At 33.8% G+C, this 19,789-nt stretch overlaps 1 protein-coding gene across 2 annotated transcripts; it reads right to left on the bottom strand.

Moving 5' to 3' along the window:
* Window positions 1-1,703: 1,703 nt before the first annotated feature.
* On the bottom strand, window positions 1,704-15,601 carry LOC124364111. Of its 2 annotated transcripts, none has more exons than XM_046819311.1 (2): window positions 15,175-15,601; window positions 1,704-2,130 (listed from the first exon to the last, which is right to left on the bottom strand). In XM_046819311.1, exons 1-2 carry the CDS (start codon window positions 15,323-15,325, stop codon window positions 1,715-1,717), a joined length of 567 nt encoding a protein of 188 aa, XP_046675267.1. In that variant the 5' UTR covers window positions 15,326-15,601; the 3' UTR covers window positions 1,704-1,714. The 2 variants fall into 2 exon arrangements, with proteins under 2 accessions (XP_046675267.1, XP_046675268.1); XM_046819312.1 differs by lacking the exon at window positions 1,704-2,130 and adding an exon at window positions 11,235-12,068 and having other exon boundaries at window positions 15,175-15,592.
* Window positions 15,602-19,789: the final 4,188 nt, after the last annotated feature.

Here is a 19,789-nt window from a genome sequence, read left to right as displayed (position 1 = left end):
ACAACGCACTTCACGAAACAAATGAGAAATGTTGCAACTGAAACGTCAAAGATCGAGTATGGGACGGGGAATCCCCCACGACAGTGTCAGGCTCTTTTGCAGGAACCCTGAATTATACATAGAGCTGAGCTAGTGCTAGTGGAGCAATCCCCGAAAAAAAAGTTTTTGTGCTAGCTATTCATTTATTTTGTTTGTTTTTATATTGTTCTTAAAGTTGAGAGACCGGGTGGGTGTCACCCCAAAAAAGGTGACACCCGGTGCGGCCCGTCCCCGCCGCCCCCCTTTGCTACGCCACTGCCTACCCTTCTAGAAAGTATTTTGAAAGGTTATAGTGGATGTTTCAAGCTGTCTTTGCCAAATGGTAGCAAAACATAAAATATAATGAATGAGTGCCAAACAAAACCGTTCTGATTCTGGAAACTGGAGACAGCGCAGACATTTCGTTACTTAGAGAACTTAATGACTGGATGAAATGTTCTAGATTTTCACTGGTTTTTAAGTACTAGTAATGAGGCTATTACATGCATGTACTAAGTTGTTCGGCTTTACATGCACCATTTTGAGTGTTTCTGTGGCAGAGGCATATCTATTGCAATCGCAAAAGAATTAGTTACACTTTGGTAGATACGTAATTGACATATGAGTTGAGTTTATCATTGTTCTACACTAAATAGATGCAACTTGTGCCTGTGGAATCATTGCTGTATGGCCATTACGAGTATCAGGTTTTATATCAAATAGCTCTTCTTGTAACATAATTATTCAATCTTTTGTGAACATAATTCATATTCATAAGACCATATATATACTTGTAACCATAATATTACTTACTTACTTACTGCCGGGGCATAACAAATCTCAGTCGATTCTTTGCCTCGTCTATGAGCCTCTTCCATGCCACCCTGTTTTCCGCCAGATCCACAGACCCTCCACACCGGGTCACATCTTCAACCACTTGATCGCACCATCTTATCTTTTGGCCTACCCAAAGGGTGCCTTCCTGCCGGTACCGCCTGGTAGACCTCTTTTAACCTTGTGCCCCCCTGTCTCCGATGTACATGTCCTAGCCAGCTAATTCTCTTTGCCTTCACCAAAGCCACAATATCAGGATCTTGGTATACATTGCGTAATTCTCTATTTTTTCTTATTCGCCACAACCCTTCATCACATATTGGTCCAAATATTTTTCGGAGAACTTTATTCTCAAAAACAATCAACCGCCCCTCATTTTTCTTCGTTAATGTCCATGTTTCACTTCCATACATTAGGACTGGTTGAATGATTGTTTTATAAATTCTTATTTTGGAGCATTGTGACAACAATCTTGGTAAATGGATAATATAATAATGTAACCATAATATTACAAATACAAAAATAATTTAAGAGACCTTTGCAATTTCTGTTATTCATTTCAATATGACAACTGAAATTTCTGTTTTATAGTTAACAAATGAGGAAAAATTGTTTCAGCTTATTTTAAAAATAAACTTTATCCACAAAATCGTGCTTTAAAAGTTATACTCAAAAGTATAAAGTTAAAATCTTTAAGCACACAAAAACATTAAAAAAAACATACTTTGTTGGTGTACTTTAGTAGTACTAAAAATGCATATACATGCATTATATGTCATTCCAGTTTAATTTATAATTTGCCCCTCACATAACCCCGTCCGAGTCCGCCCCTGACTAATTGAACACAATGATATTTTTACCATCAGCTGTATTTCTTTTGCCGTTCACTTAACAACATGCAGACCGTGAGCAAGTTGATCACGGCTAAACAATATTGACAAAGTGGACAGGGTACGTTGTCGACGACCACATGAGGAACATCTCTGCTGAAGACGTACATCAGCGCGTAGGACAGAGCCACCATGGTGCCCAGAGGAGGACTGGTGGTAACCAGTACACCGTAGATACAAGCCATGTTGTAAAAGTCCAGGGCGATAATGTTGTAGGTGAACAGTATGCAGAGGGGCAACACAGCGTAGATCACGGTATCCACGTCTGCACCGGACAATCTGTACAGCTCAGCCACAATGAGTGGTAAACAAAACATGTAACACAACCAATTCAAATCTGTCACCACTTTCTTCAAGATCTCTTCATTCACCACTCCTTGGAGTACAGCTAGAACGCCATTAAGTTGTAATTTATTGTAATTGTAGGACAAATCTGTTACAGTGGCGGATTTAGACGGGGGTCATAACACCTCCCCAAATATTTTCCAAAAATGCATTTAATTTTTGTTTTGTAAAAAGTTAATTTTATACTCCAAAACGTGTTTAAATGTGCATTTTTTAATTTTTCAGAGGAGGACCCAGAACCCCTGGGCCCTGGGCGACCCCTAGCTTTATGCTAAATCCGCCCCTGAACTGATAGTTTATTAACTAAATCTAAATCATCACATAACATAAATAATTTAAGTGAAGTTTATTAACATGTATAGAGCAAAAGCCTTATTTTTATGTTTTTGCACGAGTTCTGATACAAAATGCATAAAGTTAGACAAGTAAGTACCTACTTAGAACTTCTTCTTCTTTCACTTTTCAATAATTTATCGGTTTTTTTTTCACAGAATTATAGTTTCATTCTCATTCAACATACTCAACACTTGCTCTATGAATCAGATTAATTATTTATTCCAAAATTACATATTTTTCATGAAAGTTAAAAACACTATGGAAGTAAAGATAAGCTGATACAGGATATATGCATTTCTTACACTTGTTCTGTGCCATTACACTACAGGGTAAAAATAAGAACTCCAGCAAAGAATTTATGAAACAGAAAAAAGTAATATATGTAATGTATATACATAATGTACGATATACATTAAAAACTAATGTGCTTATCATCATTTAAGAAACTTGAATATGCTGAGCTATACTTTTAGGCGAGATATATATATATATATATATATATATATATATATATATATATATAAACTTAAAAAAGTAACAATAATCATTTAAATATCGGAATAAAAGTCTTCTTGAAATTAAAATAAGAAGCTTGGACCATAAATATTGATCAATTTGAACTCCCAATAAGCAGGAGTTTTGTTTGTAACTGTGATACTAGTACATTTATTTTATTTATAACATTTTAATGTATTAATTTTTTTAATATATTTTAATTAGAGATGTTGCTATTGTTTTTACTGTTGTTATTAAATTGTACTGCAGGTTTTAAAATATACTGTTAGTATTACTTGTTAATACAATAGGTGTTATTTGCTGATGTAAGTTTACAACACTGAAGTCTATTGCATTTAATATTAAAACTATTTCAACAACAAATAAAATCTTCAGTCTTGAATTCACAACGCTCGTCTAGAAACCATAACTGGAGAACACCAAGCTCAAACAAATACTCTATTAAAAGAACAAAGAAGAATATAATGTGTTTTAGTGAAGGTGTAACTTGATCACACGACACCCAGACAACAATAGGTGACTAGGAGCCAACTAGACCCACTCATAACTTCAACAGTTCAGTAATAGTTTGTACCTGTTTGATCAAAACAGGAAAGTTTATACAGGATGAGGAAGGACCAATACGTGATGTATTATGTCTGAACCGAGAAACCTACAATCATTTGAACAAAAACCCCCATATTTCGACTCCAAAGAATTCAGAAAAATAATTTTTCCACTTTTTTTATGTTTAACGTAAAGTTAGGTTGAGCCATACCAAATTTTAAAGATTAGAGATCGTGAAAATTAGTATTTTTGGTGCCATTTCTCAACCATCTAAGACAAAGCCAAACTTTAAAAATACAAAACAAATTTGTTTTTAAGCTATTGATAGGTGTGATGAAAGTCATACCTCACTATTTGATATTTTTAGGTTGTACAACAAGTTTGAAATATCCTAAATTTAGACTTTTTTTTAAAATTGGAAAATTGACAACTGTAACATATTTTTAGAAAACCCTTCTTTGTTAACCTTGGATAAATATTTTAATTTTGTAAAACTTTTAATGAGGTAACTGTAAAGCAGTACAACTTTGATGTTATTGAAATGAGGTACGATCCGACTTATCTTTACATTTGAAAATCCTTCAAAAATAAAACCTACCACTCCGCCCGCCCAAAAGTGCCATTTTGTGGTTTTTTCTGTGTTAAATATTATTTTCCAAATTCTTTGGGATCAAAATATGGGAATTTTTGTTAAAACGGAGAAGGTAGGTTTTTTGGATCAGCCATTACACATCGCGGTCTGCCTCACCTGTATCCTCGTTAAATACTAAAAATGATAACTTTTTCTACTTCAAAGAAAGGAAGGTAAGAGTAAAAAGACTTAGAATATATTAAGACTATATATTTACAATTTTAAAACATAAATACAGTATCAATACAAAGTAGGTGGTGAACAACATTGGTTAGTTCTCTTACAAATAAGGCACCACTCATGCTCAGTCTATAGGAGTCAATTAAACGTTGAATAAATTAAGTGTCAAAACGAAAAATAAAAAAAGAACACAAATTTAAAATGCTGTTTAAGTTAGTTTTCCAGTACAGTAAACCCGATGTCAAAACATTTTAATTTGGGGAAATGGGTCAAGTGTGAATTACAAATTAGATATACGCATTAATATAACTAATAATACCTAAAAGTATACAGCAATTTGAAATTTTCCAACTATTGTATACTAATACAAAATGCTATAAAAATACAGGATGTTTTAAATTCTTGAATGTTTTAATATGTAAGGGTTGATATTCTAATTGCAAATAAAATTCTTTTGTTTCTCAAGTACAGGTAATTTTACCACAAGGAGATTTTTGTTAATTTGACTAGTTTAAGTAGAATATTATTCTAATTATTTGTATAGCCTAAGTTATTTAACACTAAACTAACAATTAAATCTTTAAAAATAAAAAAATTTTTAAAAATGGTGTGACCAAATTTCCTGAAAACAAGTTTAGACAACAGAATGTTACAAAAATGCAATGCTGTAACAAAATAAATGCAATCCAGGAAAGAATATTGCAAACTTCAAAATGTTAAAGATCAATTTTTTAAAGAGTAAAATGTGTCTTGTAATACATTCATAAGCTAAAAATTAAATTTGTTATCAATATGTTTTATTGTGACTTCCTATATGTAATAAATTTGCTTATTCAGAGAAATATTACATGGGTTCTAGATAGTATTTGGTGAATTCTAGAGAGAGTACACATTTGTAACTAGAGAGAGTTTTATTTCTCACTGACGGCAAATGTGTCTTGAGGTATGCACAAGCAATTATTTATATTTTTTAATTTCCATAATTGCTGGCATATTCATATTTCTTTAAAAAAAAGTATAAATAGACTATTTATTAATACAATGTGGCTTCATATAATTTTTTAACATTTATTTCAATTAGCATTAGTAAATTAATTATCATGAAATTAACACACAAAAATGTTAGTCTTTTTTTATCAGAATTAGTAAAAAAATAATGAATGTGAGATTAATAAATTTAAAGTTATTAATTATCGCTATTAACACTGTAGACAAACATTTTAAAAGCAGTCATTATATTTTTATATTAAAAGTGAAAGAAACAGTAATCAAGCTAAATTTTGTCTTTAAAATTTGAAATGACTGCAATTCGGTTGATTTGTTCTAAAAAACTAAATGAAGTAAGCTGAGTTAATTTAAATGAACTTTTTCCTTCTTGCCTCCACTGAGGTTACAATTTAGTTCCAATTCATAAAACCGTTTGAGTAATAAAGTGAACTAAGAACTTAATGAATCAAAATGTTATGGCTACACAGTTTATGATTTCTTTCTTAGAGGGATTCACAAAAATTAGGTAGTGTACTTATACAATACAAAGCACCTCATTACTGACAAGTGTTTAAAATGAAAGTTGAAAATTGAACCACTCTATCGTCTACCACTAACACGTAACATTAAATGCAGGCTTTTATAACAGATTTTAAAATAAGCACGAAGCAAACAACAAACCGATTAATCTATAACCTTACCACCTTTTCGTACTGTGCTCACATTAGTGGCAGTTTGTGCTACACGTTACTATTTATTTATAGTAATTTACTTACAAGGGCTGTCCATAAAGCAATACATCCTGGACGTTTTGGACTATAGCGGTAGTATGTGGTGCTAGGAATCTATGAGTCAAAACGTTCCAACTCAGTACACATCCATCTGTGGTAGCATGTTGATTGTTTCCACCCTTCTTTGCCCCCTAATGCGCGTAAAATAGAAAATCCCGCCACTTTTGAGGTATATTCTGTGATTAGGATTTTGATAGAAAAAAAGCTCAAACCAATTGATATTTATCACCAATTTTGTGGTGTGTTCGGAAAAAGAACAATGGGTGAGGCAATGAGTTAAAAAATGTTAACAATGAGGACCACAGTGCTAAGTCTAGCCTTGTGACTGACGGTAAACTGGTAATGAAAATTAAGAACAAAATTCATAAAATTGTCGCTTCATGATTACATCACTTTCAGAACATTTCCCCCAAATTTCAAGGAGTTTGGGAGACAAAGCCGTGGTGATCAAGTTTTGTTCTTTTTTTCTGTTCTATTTACTTAGAACAAGAAGTTAAAGAACCCCTTCATTGAATTTAAACCTAAACGGATAGTAGCGCTGCTTCCAGAGTGACAGGATATACAAGGTGTGGCTCCAGGAAATAACTGGATTAGTTTTGGCGGAGCCAATGAAAGAACACAATAAGGCTAAATATCATATGGCCGATCACATTAATCCCCCTTTTACCTCTCATCTGGTCCCGTACATATTCCACTCGAAGCACCAGTTAATCTTTTGTCCCTGTATCAGAAAAATGCTGAGTATCTAGCAAGAACAGAGTTTAAACATCAAATTTCTTTCAAACTTGGAAAATCTGCAAACAGTTTTTTTACCTTACAGTCCCGAAATAAAACATCAATTGATGCATTGAAAATCCCCAGCTTCTGCATGATAAAAAAGACGGATGACAAAATCTATATTCAAGGCCAAGATGGTTGATTTTTTACATCAATTGGATCATGTACATTGGTTGGATACCGGAGGGCCAAACAATGAATTAGAATTACATTAGCATTCAGACCACCCTATATGAGCGTGTACAGAGAAAACGGAACAATTTGTGGAAAAACAAGTCATGAATTTTCTACCTGGACAATGCCCCAGCTCACAGAGCTTTGTAAGACTGCTGATGCAGTACAAGAAAAAACTAAGTCATGAACAGGGTTACGGAAAATGATCTGCAGCATTGTTATGCACAGTGGAAAATTCTCATGGAACGGTGTAGAGATGAAGAAGAGGAGTACACTGAACTGGGTAAAATCAAATTGTAAATATTTGTAAAATTTGTTTTCAACCTCAGTCCAATTAATTTCTAGCCACACCTCACATATTTAGGATGGTAAGGCCCAGGTAGTGACTGTCAAAATCCTATGACGAAGGATAACGAGCATTATTTTAGTCTTGTCACCTTCAAAGAAGGGCTTGAATGGAAGAGACTAGGTCTGTTTCAACCTCTTCCAGTCATAGCATTTAGGGGGAGCCATATTCATTCAGGCTTAGTTAGACTTTAAAAAGCCTTCAACATTAAGGAAGTCCACCTACTCCGATAGTCATCCTGCACAGTAACCAGACCTATGTCAAAGAAGGAACTTATTGATGTGCTATTTCTGGAAATCCATAGGGTTGCCCGGATTAAAGTGATACACTAATCCATGCTGTACCCAGTTTAGGTACTACTGACAGGTATAAACCAGCCATAAGTAAACTATCCTGGAGAACTTGGTCTCCACAAATTTTGTGCTAAACAGGTTTGAAAAATCCTATCGGGAGACAAGCTACAAGTAAAGTTAACCTTCCTTAAAGATTATAACAAACAATGATAACAGTAACGATCATACAGGGGGTTGAAGCATGTCAATAGTGAAACAAGGCAGTTTCAAAAGGCCTTACATTGAATTTATTACTGTAATCAGTAGTTGAAGTCGCAGGTGGAAAATTTGTACAGGAATGGTATTGATAAACTTGTGTCACGCTACAATAAGTGCCTTAATTTCAACAAGCATTATGTAGAAAGTAACCATCAAATGTAAGTAATACAATTTGGTGTTTTTTCATTTTGTTCATTTCAAAGTTCCACTACTTTTTGAACAACCCTTGTAGAATATATTCATTTATATACTGGTGAAAAGTTTTAGTTAATTATGTACCACTTGATCCAGAATATTAACACTGAACTTTAAACTAAAATCAAAGACGTAAAACATACATAGTTTTAAGTTGTTTCTTACTATTTCACACGTAAAACTTACATACGTATGTAATACAATTTATTTCAGTAGGTACAATACTAATCTACATTTACTTTTATGATATGTATGACACAATTTAATTGTATTTAATAATCACATTAAAAGTGATTAAGTAGTTTATTACAACTAGAGTATATATAGTTCACAATATTTCTCGAGGATTCCCGTGACCTGTGACCGCGACTAAAGGTCAAGAATAGAATGAAGCTGCTCACAATGGAATATTTAGAAATATTCAGTTACACCAAGCTAGTTTTCTAATCACAGCCGTATCTTACGTTACTATATACTTGCAATTCAGTACATTAGATATTCCAAATATAATATATTACACTAGCCTATACAATGGTAAGTTTAAAAATATAGGTTTACAAAAATATATGTTGTGCGAAGTTAAAAAATATTTATAAAAGTAGGTATAATTACGTAGACTGACATACTGGTTTTTCAGAGTGCCAGACGATTTATTCAGTATTTAACATGTTGACAGTATACTCCATATAGGTGTTCTCAAGTGTGTACATTTTATTACAATTTTTCTTCAACCAACACAACTGTACAACAGTATTATTCAATCCAATGGAGCATTTCATCGGTGCAGCTGTTTGACAGTAACATGCACGCAATCAAAACGTAATAAACGTTTAAAGAGTCTTAACCAACTAAAGCAACAACGTCCTGTCTTGATTATAAAAGCACAAGACATTGATTATTTAAATTTTTTACACATAAACTATTAAAATTACTGTTTGATGAAGTACAATCCATTAACTCTTATTTATTAAAATATTTTTCAGATTTCCTTAGTCAATTAAAACTAGTTTGTGTTCTTAACTTAAGAGTATTACGTTCCTTACATCACCAATGAGGTTTAAAACTAAAATGTGTGACCTTTCGATTGCAGAGATTGTCTTAATGCTCTATGCAATTAACTCGAAAATAACCTACATATTACAAATTTTGTATGAATACACTACAATTTTGTCTGCAAAACACAACTGTCTCTTTCTTTCTGTGGATAATACGGAAAACAAATCTAACAATTATAGATACATTTATGCTGACCAATAATTTTCTGGTTTTTAACTGAAGCTGTAATAAAACAAGAAAGACTCTCTTGTATAAAGCAGTACTTTAGCTCAGTAATTTAGTAAAAAGAAATTTTAATGTATGATTTTTACATGGTATCAGTGATAATTGTGCGTACACTCAAAAGGATAAAACTGAACATGGTTGTTATGTGCGTTTAGTTAACCCTTTGACTAGTAATTCCACAATGAAGTTGGTTGCACCACTACATGCCACCTGCAGTAATCCCAATAGCCGTGTGGAAAGTGCTATGGCACTTAACAGTTTTCTCAATAATGTTTTGTGATGAATAATCTCTAACCTGTATGTATGCCATTTTTTATTTTTTCAGGTCCAATTTACCACCATACGACGGTGTTCAATCAGTTGTTCCAAGTAATCAGCTGATTCTATTTTTTTTCTGTACAGTTCTGTTGTTATATTTGATACAACTGTGTTTGACAAGTTGACCTAATAGTTTGTAAATGTTTTGTTGTGTTTACCGTGAGTAAATAAACATGGGTGTTTGTGCAATTACAGACTGTGGAAAATGCGTGAGAGTAGCTCGTGTAAGTGTTTGTGTAGTTATTGAGTGTGTAAAATAGCAAGAGAAAGACTTTCGGACAAATTTTTGACTGAGATTTTTATGAATAAGGAAAGTGTCTCGGATTGTAATGAAAATAGCTCTGTAAAACTCACTTTTTATGACACTTACAGAGAAAAGAAAACCCACCAGTCAAAGGCTTAATAGAGATGAATGTAAATCGTAATAAATGAGTAATTAGTATATTTTTAATTTAAATGTATTAAATATTATGGTTAGTGTTTACATATCAAACGTTCTACAGGGGTGCTGAAAAGTCCCGGGACGGTCTAATAACTTTTGAACTAATTACAATATAAGAACCAAAATTTACATCAAGCTTTTGCTCATATAAAACTTATTTTATGTATTTCACCATGATATCCTGCTTATGGGGGACGTCCCGCTAGGGGTTGGTGAAAATTCTTAAATAGAAGCATAGGTCGAGTCGTACATCAAATTAAAGCTCTTTTTAATTGAAACATTTTGGCGAAAATCTTACGTAAAACAGTTGACGCATTACAAAATGGCGGACACTCAAAGATTATAAAATACAGAATTTTTCAAATGCAAACATTCTGGTTGTTAGAGAAAACTGAGACACTTAATCTTTTATGTTACTTCTTTTACTTCAAATCACTTACCAAAACAGTTATAACAAATGTTCAAAGTGTTTGCCTTCAGTTTGCTGACAATATCCCAATCGATTGTAGAACGCTGATATCGCATTGTTTATCTGGAAATTCCTTATCAGCAGGTCTATTTAAGAATTTTCACCAACCCCTAGCGGGACGTCCCCTATAAGCAGGATATCATGGTGAAATACATAAAATAATAGTTTTATATGAGCAAAAGCTTGATGTAAATTTTGGTTCTTATATTGTAATTAGTTCAAAAGTTATTAGACCGTCCCGGGACTTTTCAGCACCCCTGTATAATGATCTACTGAAACGCAACAAAAAACTCCACCACAAACAAACCTTGTCTTATTGTATTAACCAGAGCAGTGTACGCTAATACATAGTTGTGATTTGTGTGTTTTATTATGGACTCAAAACCCGAAACCAGCCAATGACATTCATGTTATTTTCTAAAAAAACAGTTTGTAACTCCTTGGACATAGGTCACCATGAATGTATGTTAATGAAATACTTACTCGACAATTTACACATGACACTTGAAATGTTATAGATTACAAGAAATCAAGAAAACCATACCATAATTGATTCAAATGGTGAAAAAGTAAAAGAACAGAAAATAAACGAACAACAACACAAAAATACTTGCTATCAGGTAGGTTTATCTGCCTCATAAACTCCCTGTTATAAATAACTCTATCTTGACATTAATTACTAAGGAACACTGTTGTTATGTTGTTAACTGACTAGTACTGAACACAAAAACAATTGCAACTAAAACATGGCTGCGCAACACAAATCAATATGGCAGAGGAAGTCAGCTATATTAAAGTCAGGTACAGTAATAAAAGCATAATACAAGTTCATGTACTACAGAAATGTCCAAAACACATGGGAACACACGAATTGGTGATGGAAAGCACTAGGTCTGAATTTAGTCATTAATCGGGCACCAATGTAAATTGACGGAAGAAACAACAAATGCAATTATTGATAAACTCAATTAACTGATAAAACATAACAACAATAACATTATTTTATGACAACAGGCAACCGATTTTTAAAACCCCCTCAAAGCGTTTAACGTGAAGTAGTTTGCGAAAAGAATCGAAATGTTGAACAAATCTTTGGCCGGAGTGCTGTAAATCATCCCGGTGGTTCCGATCAGGTAAAACGAAATCGTATAGCTGATCACGACGGATAAACCGTAGTACCTAAAATGTATCAAACTGATGTAAGCAATAGAAAACAGCGGTATACACTGTAACAGTTCCAGAAACGGTACCCTGGAGTGTTTGAGCCTGGCCAGCTGCAACACTAGACAGTGAACGACAGGGAAGCACAAGTTGAACAGAGCCAAGTGGTAGTCAAAGCCCTGATTAATGTACAACTGTGTGGCTATTAGCGGCAGGACGACCAGCAGAGTTCCTTGGCTGACCACCGTATACATCTTGTACAAGCGCAAGCTGTTGTTACCTACAAAACAAATAATGTGCACAAACATTAAAAACTCTTTTATATCAACAATACTTTTTTGAGAAAAATAGAAATATGTAGATACAATGAAATACAAAAAATGTGTGCGAGCTTGTCCGAGATTTGCCTTCGCCAATTTCTGTCTTTATAGCAACCACAATTGCTGTAGAGGACTCTCCCATTAGCTAAGGAGATAAAATAGAATAAACTTTACTTTAGAATAAACTTTATTTCTCATAAATATGCACACATTCCAACATATTCAATACAAATATACAACAAATATAAATGTAAACCACATACATAGCAAAATAATCATGTGCATAGCACGTGATTACATAGTATATCAGTACTGGCTGACCTTGACACATTAACATTCATGCCACACATACATACCTACATACATATACCGAGAAACAAAGTATTGGCCTCCAAGGCAAAGCCTGTTTTGAGGCATTTACATAATTCATAGATATAAAAGAACTAGCAGTGATAGAACAACAATTATACATCTTCAAATATTATAACATTAAAACTAAGGAGATAAAAGAAATGCGGGTGACATGTCAGGCAATGCTGTTCTCTTATCAGTCCAGAATAACTCCATAAGATACCATGTTACGAACATTCTACTGGGGAATCCTGTGTTCTTTCCGTTTTGCAAAATGTAGCCTTTTATTATTGTGATAAGAACATTAGTTCATTACAAAAATTAATGCTGCGCCTCGTTAAGTCACACTCATTAGCATTAGCAGAGAGTAAAAATACTAAACAATTTCATTTTTTCTGGAGGATGGTTTAAAATATCCCTTTCATAGTGTATTTTCTATAAATCTATAACTTTTTCAATTAAAAAAGAGAACTTTCTCTTCCTGTTTTATTAAATATTAATGAATATTCCGGTCATTATGAGAAACACAGTCACAAATAAATTTTCTATATTGTCAATGAAAAGGCAACGAACAAGAAAATCTAGTTTGCACGAATGCAATAGTGACAATTGTGATATATATAATAATGTAATGTCTTTCCCCACAAGCTGAAATCTAGCCCTGTTATCAATATCTACGAAATCAACTAATACATCTATTATGCATAACTAAGTTGCAGACCTATTGTATACAGATTACTTTGGGGACGATATTTTAGTACTTGATTAGCTCGGTTTTGCTGTATAAATATTATTTCACATATCAACACTAGTTTACAAGACAGGAGATTGACGTCACCCACAAAGTTTGCTGTTTATTTTAATTATCCTTTATAATCTGCTATTTTCAATTAACTTTATAAACACATAGAATTTATATAAAGTTCTAGCTAAAACATTCAATAGTCATAGGCATCTTCTTGCTTAATTAAGACCTTTAGGACAACCTCCTGAAATTATTTTCATTATATCTTAGGCCTACAGATAGCAATATACTATTAAATTTTTAGGACCCATACAGGACCTATCTGACCAATTCTAGTGTTCCACAGGGATTTCACTTAGGAACGTTTCTCTTTACCTGATTTGTCAATGATATTATGGACTTAAATTGGTTCTGAGTGTCTTTTTTACTGATTACTTAAACGTATGATTGCTTCAAGTTTAACATTACCTAAATAAATTAGGAATACTCAATATTAATTTTTCAGGTTTTAAACTGAATCCTGATAAATGTGATGTTACTACCTGGACAGTAATATTTAATTAACACATACAGAACTTCTCATTTAATTTTCAATGCACGATTATTGCACTCTCATCTAGTCTTCACCCTGCCAACCGCACTGAAAACATACCAGTGATAAGAATCAAGGAAATCATGGGTTTTCTCATCGGAACCCATTTGTATTTTGGTCACTTATTAAAGTCTCCACTTTATCGTTTTATTAATGGATATGATTCCTTTATTATTTATGACATTACGTAATTGTTTACACTATTTCTATTAATTTTAAACATTTCACTTTACTTTAGTATTTTAGATACGTTTATATTGATAAATAGTTTGTGTTATTCGATATATACGATATCGATGATTGTAATAAGCTATATAAAAACCGGGTCCACTTATTGTACTCTGCCCAGGAAAAATGTAATTGAAATAATAAAAAACTTAAAGCAAAACAAACATCTAGAAACTAAAAAAGATACAGAAAATAAATTGTCAGTGTTATTTTGTTTTGTTTTCCTAACTTAACTACCTTTTTTTTATTTTAAAGAAGTCACTTTTAGAACTGATTGTGTTTAGAATCTGAAAATTTATTTCCAGTTGGTGTTGACGATTTAGTTCCAGTTCAAATTAATTATTATAGGTTGAATATATTAATGGGTAGGCTATAATTAATCAATATCATTCGATAATTTCCGTATAAAAACTGGATCCGCTAATCGTATTCTACTTGCTAATAATTAATTGAGGTGGTGGCCGCTTATTATACTACAGCCATAATTTTATATAGAAAGACAAAAATATTGATTTTTCCAAAAGTACCAATGCCATATATACCAAATACTTACTAGAAATTAAAGTAAACTATTTTAACCATAGAAGTATTATATACCACATATGCAGCACACTAGGCCATCGCCCAAGTGCCAACACCAGATTGGTCTATGTGGCGCATTAACATTCTTTCCTATTATATAACTTCTATAGTAATGATAGTATTTATTATATATTGGCAATAAAATTTATATGATTCCAAAGAGGAAGAACTAAACTTCTCAAATTTCAGATTTGTAGTTATACTATACTTTTAGTTTCCTCTATGGATTGTAAAATTTTGACAACTGAGAGATGCAGACAACTGGTGGCTATCATATAATTTGTTGTGTTATTTTTCAATCCTATTCCTTGTTTGCCTGTGTTCTATAATGAAATCACACAATCTTGTGTGACATTACTTCAATGTATTGAACAATGTTTTTCCTTAATACTGAAAAATAATGACTAATATGAAAAATAAAAAGATCTTTCAGATGATTGAGAAAGTTGGTGGGTGAAACAAAATTTGAATTTAACATTTTTACAGGTGTTCATAATTAAAAACGAATTAATTACTGATTTTAGTCAACATGGCTAAAGTAAATATTATCCAGACAATACTTACTTACCATATGTCACTAAACCCACTACGCCATTGACAAGATATAATCCAAAAGCTATCCTGGCAAATTTTAAATCCATACACTGCACTAAAGACCAGCCTGAAGATGCAGCCAAAGCTCCATGAGAAAGAGCTATATTGAACTGATTGTCTGCCATAGTCAAATAATTATAGCTCAATAACTGTAACTATTACTAATTTCTTCGAAATGACATGCGCGATACTGATTAAGGTAACATACAAACAATAATTTAGGATAAATTTATTGAACTCGTTGAAATTTTACTACCCAGACCAACTTCAAGATTTAGGCTACAATCAAACGCCGATCAAAACATACATAGCTTATCAGCTGAAACGTGTAAAACAAAAACACAGGTACAGCCGTTGTTGATTAATCTATAAACAAACCAAGTCACAAACTTACAATCAGAATCAAAACAAACACGATCCAAACAAAACTTTAGGGAAAAAAGAAAAGAGGAAGAAGGGAGATACTGTCCAAAAAGTTTTCATCTCAAATATAAAAATAATTTACATATAATAAATCTTATATAGTGAAAGTCTTTAAAGAAGGAACGAGGAATGTGTTAAATGTACCAAAACCAATACATGAATTACAACACTGAAATTTGTAAGTTTCGTATTATCCAACGGGAAGGTCGAATTAACCTTGTAAATCGTTAAAAATTTTGTTTAACCTCAGCATTAGCTATTCTGCCCACAGTATATTTATTAGCAAAGTACACGATTTATGGTGTCTATGGATGATTGCTACAGCATGCAAAACATATTGCCAACATTATAACGTTATAAAAGAAAACTGTATTACTAAAAGTTAGATACATTACAAAATTACCATACACTCGTCAACTCTTTTCAGTATAGTGATGCAATTAACAATTAACCAACCTGTAGTCTCGTGTGGCACAGTAATCCAAAAAGTACATTAGATTGCACTAGTGCATTAGTGTGATAGAATCAAGGCTCGATCGTAATTTCTCCCTTTCTTATTTCTTAGGACTAAAAGATACTAAGGTTATCATCATCGCCCTCTTAGGAGAAACGATACTTATTCCCAGGCCCATATTTAGGCACATCCATGCTAATCTATGCTCACGTACAGGACAGCAAGATTTGGGGAACGGAAAAATTTTAAATTATACTTTAATATTCATAATAAAATATTTACAAAGCATAAAAATAATAATTACAATACATAATGTTATATTACTCAGTCATGCTATTATAAGATAGTTTAAATGAGTTGTCAAATGAATACAGTGTCAAATGTAGCGCAAAACGGCGGGTCGTCCTGGCTCGATAACCAAGATATTCATGAGTCAACAGTATGTAGCCTAGTCGCAAGTGGCACAGTACCACCGCCTCAAGACGGCTGATCGTCAGTGAAGCCTATCACTCAGTAGGCTGACACATTTCTCTTTTGTCTGCCGGTTCGGATGTACCCACGTCGCGTCGTTTCTGTATGAGTGAATCAGAAATGAAGGCGCAGCCGCGACTCTGAGGGAATCCTCGCGCAGCGGCTGCTTCCACCTCCAGCATGCCAACGCCCGCTGCTGCGCGAGGAGAGTCGGCGATCACCCCTCAACGGCCAGCTAGCATACAGGATGTCTCCTACGCGGACGCCGTGAGACGCTCCCCCAGTCCAGACATTCTGCAGATCAAAGGAGGTTCTGCAAACTTAAAAGAAAATTCAGTTTTTTTAGGGGGCCCACTTTACAGCAAAGGACTAAATTGACAAACCAAAATCGGCAAAATCAGACAAATCAAAAATTATATGTTCAAGGTTCATTAAGTCTACTCCACCAAAATGCTCAGTACGCAACCAACAAATTGGATGAAATTTAGCTGATGTGTGAGGAGCTGAAATTAGATATACTCGTTGTAACCGAGAACGGTTTTAACAACGAAAACCTTGAACTATGCAAAATTCCAAATTACAAATTGGCAGAAGCGTACTGTCGCCAGACCTCCAAGGGAGGTGGTGTAGCAATTTTTCTGAGACAAAATTTAGTTTTCACAAAATTTACAATCAAAGAAACGACCGCGAAAGATTTCGAAGCAGTTGGGATCAAAGTACAAACTAACAGGTCAACATTAATTAATTGTGATAGGGATTTATAGGTCTCCCAGTGGAAATGAAGATCAGTTTTTTTTTTTTTTTTTCAAAATTTGAAGTGTTACTCACTGACCTGACTAACCATCAATACGATTACGTCTTGATGGGCGATCTCAACGAGGATGCGATGGACAGCAACCATCCATCCACCAAGCGACTAGTCGATCTGTTGAGGTCTTTTGGCCTTGAACTTTTGGTCAAAACTCCAACGACAGTGACGGCTACAACACAGTCGGCTATTGATAACATCATCACAAACGTTGAAAATTTCACAGTGTCGGTGGTCAACACAGCTATCTCAGACCACTATGGCCAAGAGGCTATCATTAGTGCCAACGTAAATGCCTCCACTTAATGTCTATGTTTGTTCATTTTCTCTGTTAATTGTATGTCATAGTTTGTCTATTTACTATTGTTATTTTTTACTGTCTGCTGTTTTGAAACACTGTTATGAATATCCCTGTTATATTATTTTATAGTTTATTATGTTTTTTCTGTTATTACTGTTATTAAGTTTTTTCTGTTATTATGTTATCTCTATTATTATAGTTTATTTATTGTTGCGTTCTTTCATTATGGTATTGTTATAGTTAAAACATTTATATACGTATTTATTCTAGCATATATCATGCCTTGCAATAGAGTATAATATTTCCTTTCAGTCTTTCACATGTTTAGTTGGGGAAACTTTTTTGTTTAGGTTAAGTTGTAGTTATTGATCTTGAATTATGGATCTTGAATGTAAAAATGGAGTGTGTCCGTTGGAAATAAATAAAACAAATCGTGAGAGAACCAAGAATTACCAAAACAATAAGAGAAACGAGGCCAGAAAATATTGCTCTCCTCAACGCTTCCCTTTCAAAAGAAAAGTGGAATTTTCTAAATTCTTCACACCCAGTAGAGCAGCAGTTTAAAATTTTCAATGAATGTTTGAATTTCCATCTCAACACCTGCTGCCCTACAAAAACGATTAAACCTCGTCCAAAGAAGGTAAATAATACTTGGGTCACTAAAGGCATTCTGGTGTCGAGAGAAAAACTCAAGTTTTTCTCCAAAATAAACAGAAAAACAGCCAATGAACAGTTCAAAATCTTTTTTCGAAATTATAAAAAAAATTACAGAAAGGTGATCCAAGCTGCAAAAGCGTATGATGTCTCAAAATCAATTATTTCTTCAAAAAACGTTTCTAAAACTGTATGGGGCATCATTAACAATAAACATCAAGAATCCAAGCAAATCACAGTCAAAATTGGGGACACTCTTGTGAGTGATGCCTCTAGGGTTGACGACGAGTTTAACGGATTTTTTGCGTCTGTTGCTCGTGGACGGGGCCCTCGTCCATCGCTGCCACAGGGGAATCCCACGCGTAGACAGAGTCCAACAGCCTTAATGGCTCTGACTCCTGTAGTTGAGGAAGAGCTCGATAAAATCATTCAACAATTCCTAGCTAAAAAATCAAATGATCTAGAATCGAGATCCATGTGGTTAATAAAACAATGCTCTAAGCATATCGTGAAACCACTGACTCAATTGGTCAATTTGTCTTTTAACTCAGGAGTTTTTCCCTCTCTCCTAAAAATTGCAAAAGTGCATCCAATTTTCAAGAAAGAAAACCCCTGTTCAATAAATAACTATCAGCCCGTCTCAATTTTGCCTGTATTGAGCAAAATATTTTAAAAACTTTTTCTAACGAGAATGCTTTATTTCTTAAATAAAAACAACCAGCTTTCTGAACACCAATTTGGATTCAGGAAAAGTAAATCGACAATAGACGCAGTAGTGAGTCTGGTTGATATGGTTGTAGAGGGTCTAGAACGTCAGGATCACACATTAAGTGTGTTCCTTGTGTATTGACCTTTCTAAAGCATTCGACTGCATTGACCATGAAATACTGCTTGACACACTACATTCTCATGGCATCCGAGATGTGCCGCTCTTATGGCTTAAATCATTTTTAAGTCAGAGAACTCAAGTGGTTCAGATCTCAAACCAATTTTCTAAACCAATTCGACTGAGTTATGGAGTCCCTCAGGGCTCTATACTCAGTCCAATCCTTTTCCTGTTATACGTCAACGACGTACATTCATCGCTGCTGCATGGTAAAATTGTGCAGTATGCTGATGACACGACTCTCTGTTTCAGAGATAACACACAAGAAGGTTTGGAGCTACAATCCTTTGTTGATATCAACAATTGTGTGCAATATTTCAATAGCCTCAACCTTCAAACGAATTCTTCTTCGAAATCCAACGTGTTGAATTTCACACTGCGTCCAATGGATTCCCAATGTGGGTCAGCCGTCATGTTGGCAGATTCCATATTGGAAGAAGTCTACTCCTCAAAATTCCTTGAAATACTCCTCGACCGAGGGTTGACATGGAATAATCACATTGACCATGTGTGCGCCAAACTGTCCTCAGGAATATATGTTTTGAGGTCCTTGGCCCGGTACTGCCCCAGTCAGGTATTGATTGCGGCATAT

This window comes from Homalodisca vitripennis, chromosome 6, assembly GCF_021130785.1.
Source record: "Homalodisca vitripennis isolate AUS2020 chromosome 6, UT_GWSS_2.1, whole genome shotgun sequence".
Lineage (NCBI taxonomy): Eukaryota > Metazoa > Arthropoda > Insecta > Hemiptera > Cicadellidae > Homalodisca > Homalodisca vitripennis.
The sequence above is the reverse complement of the archived record's forward strand: the minus strand, read 5'-3'. Positions and strand labels throughout refer to the sequence as shown.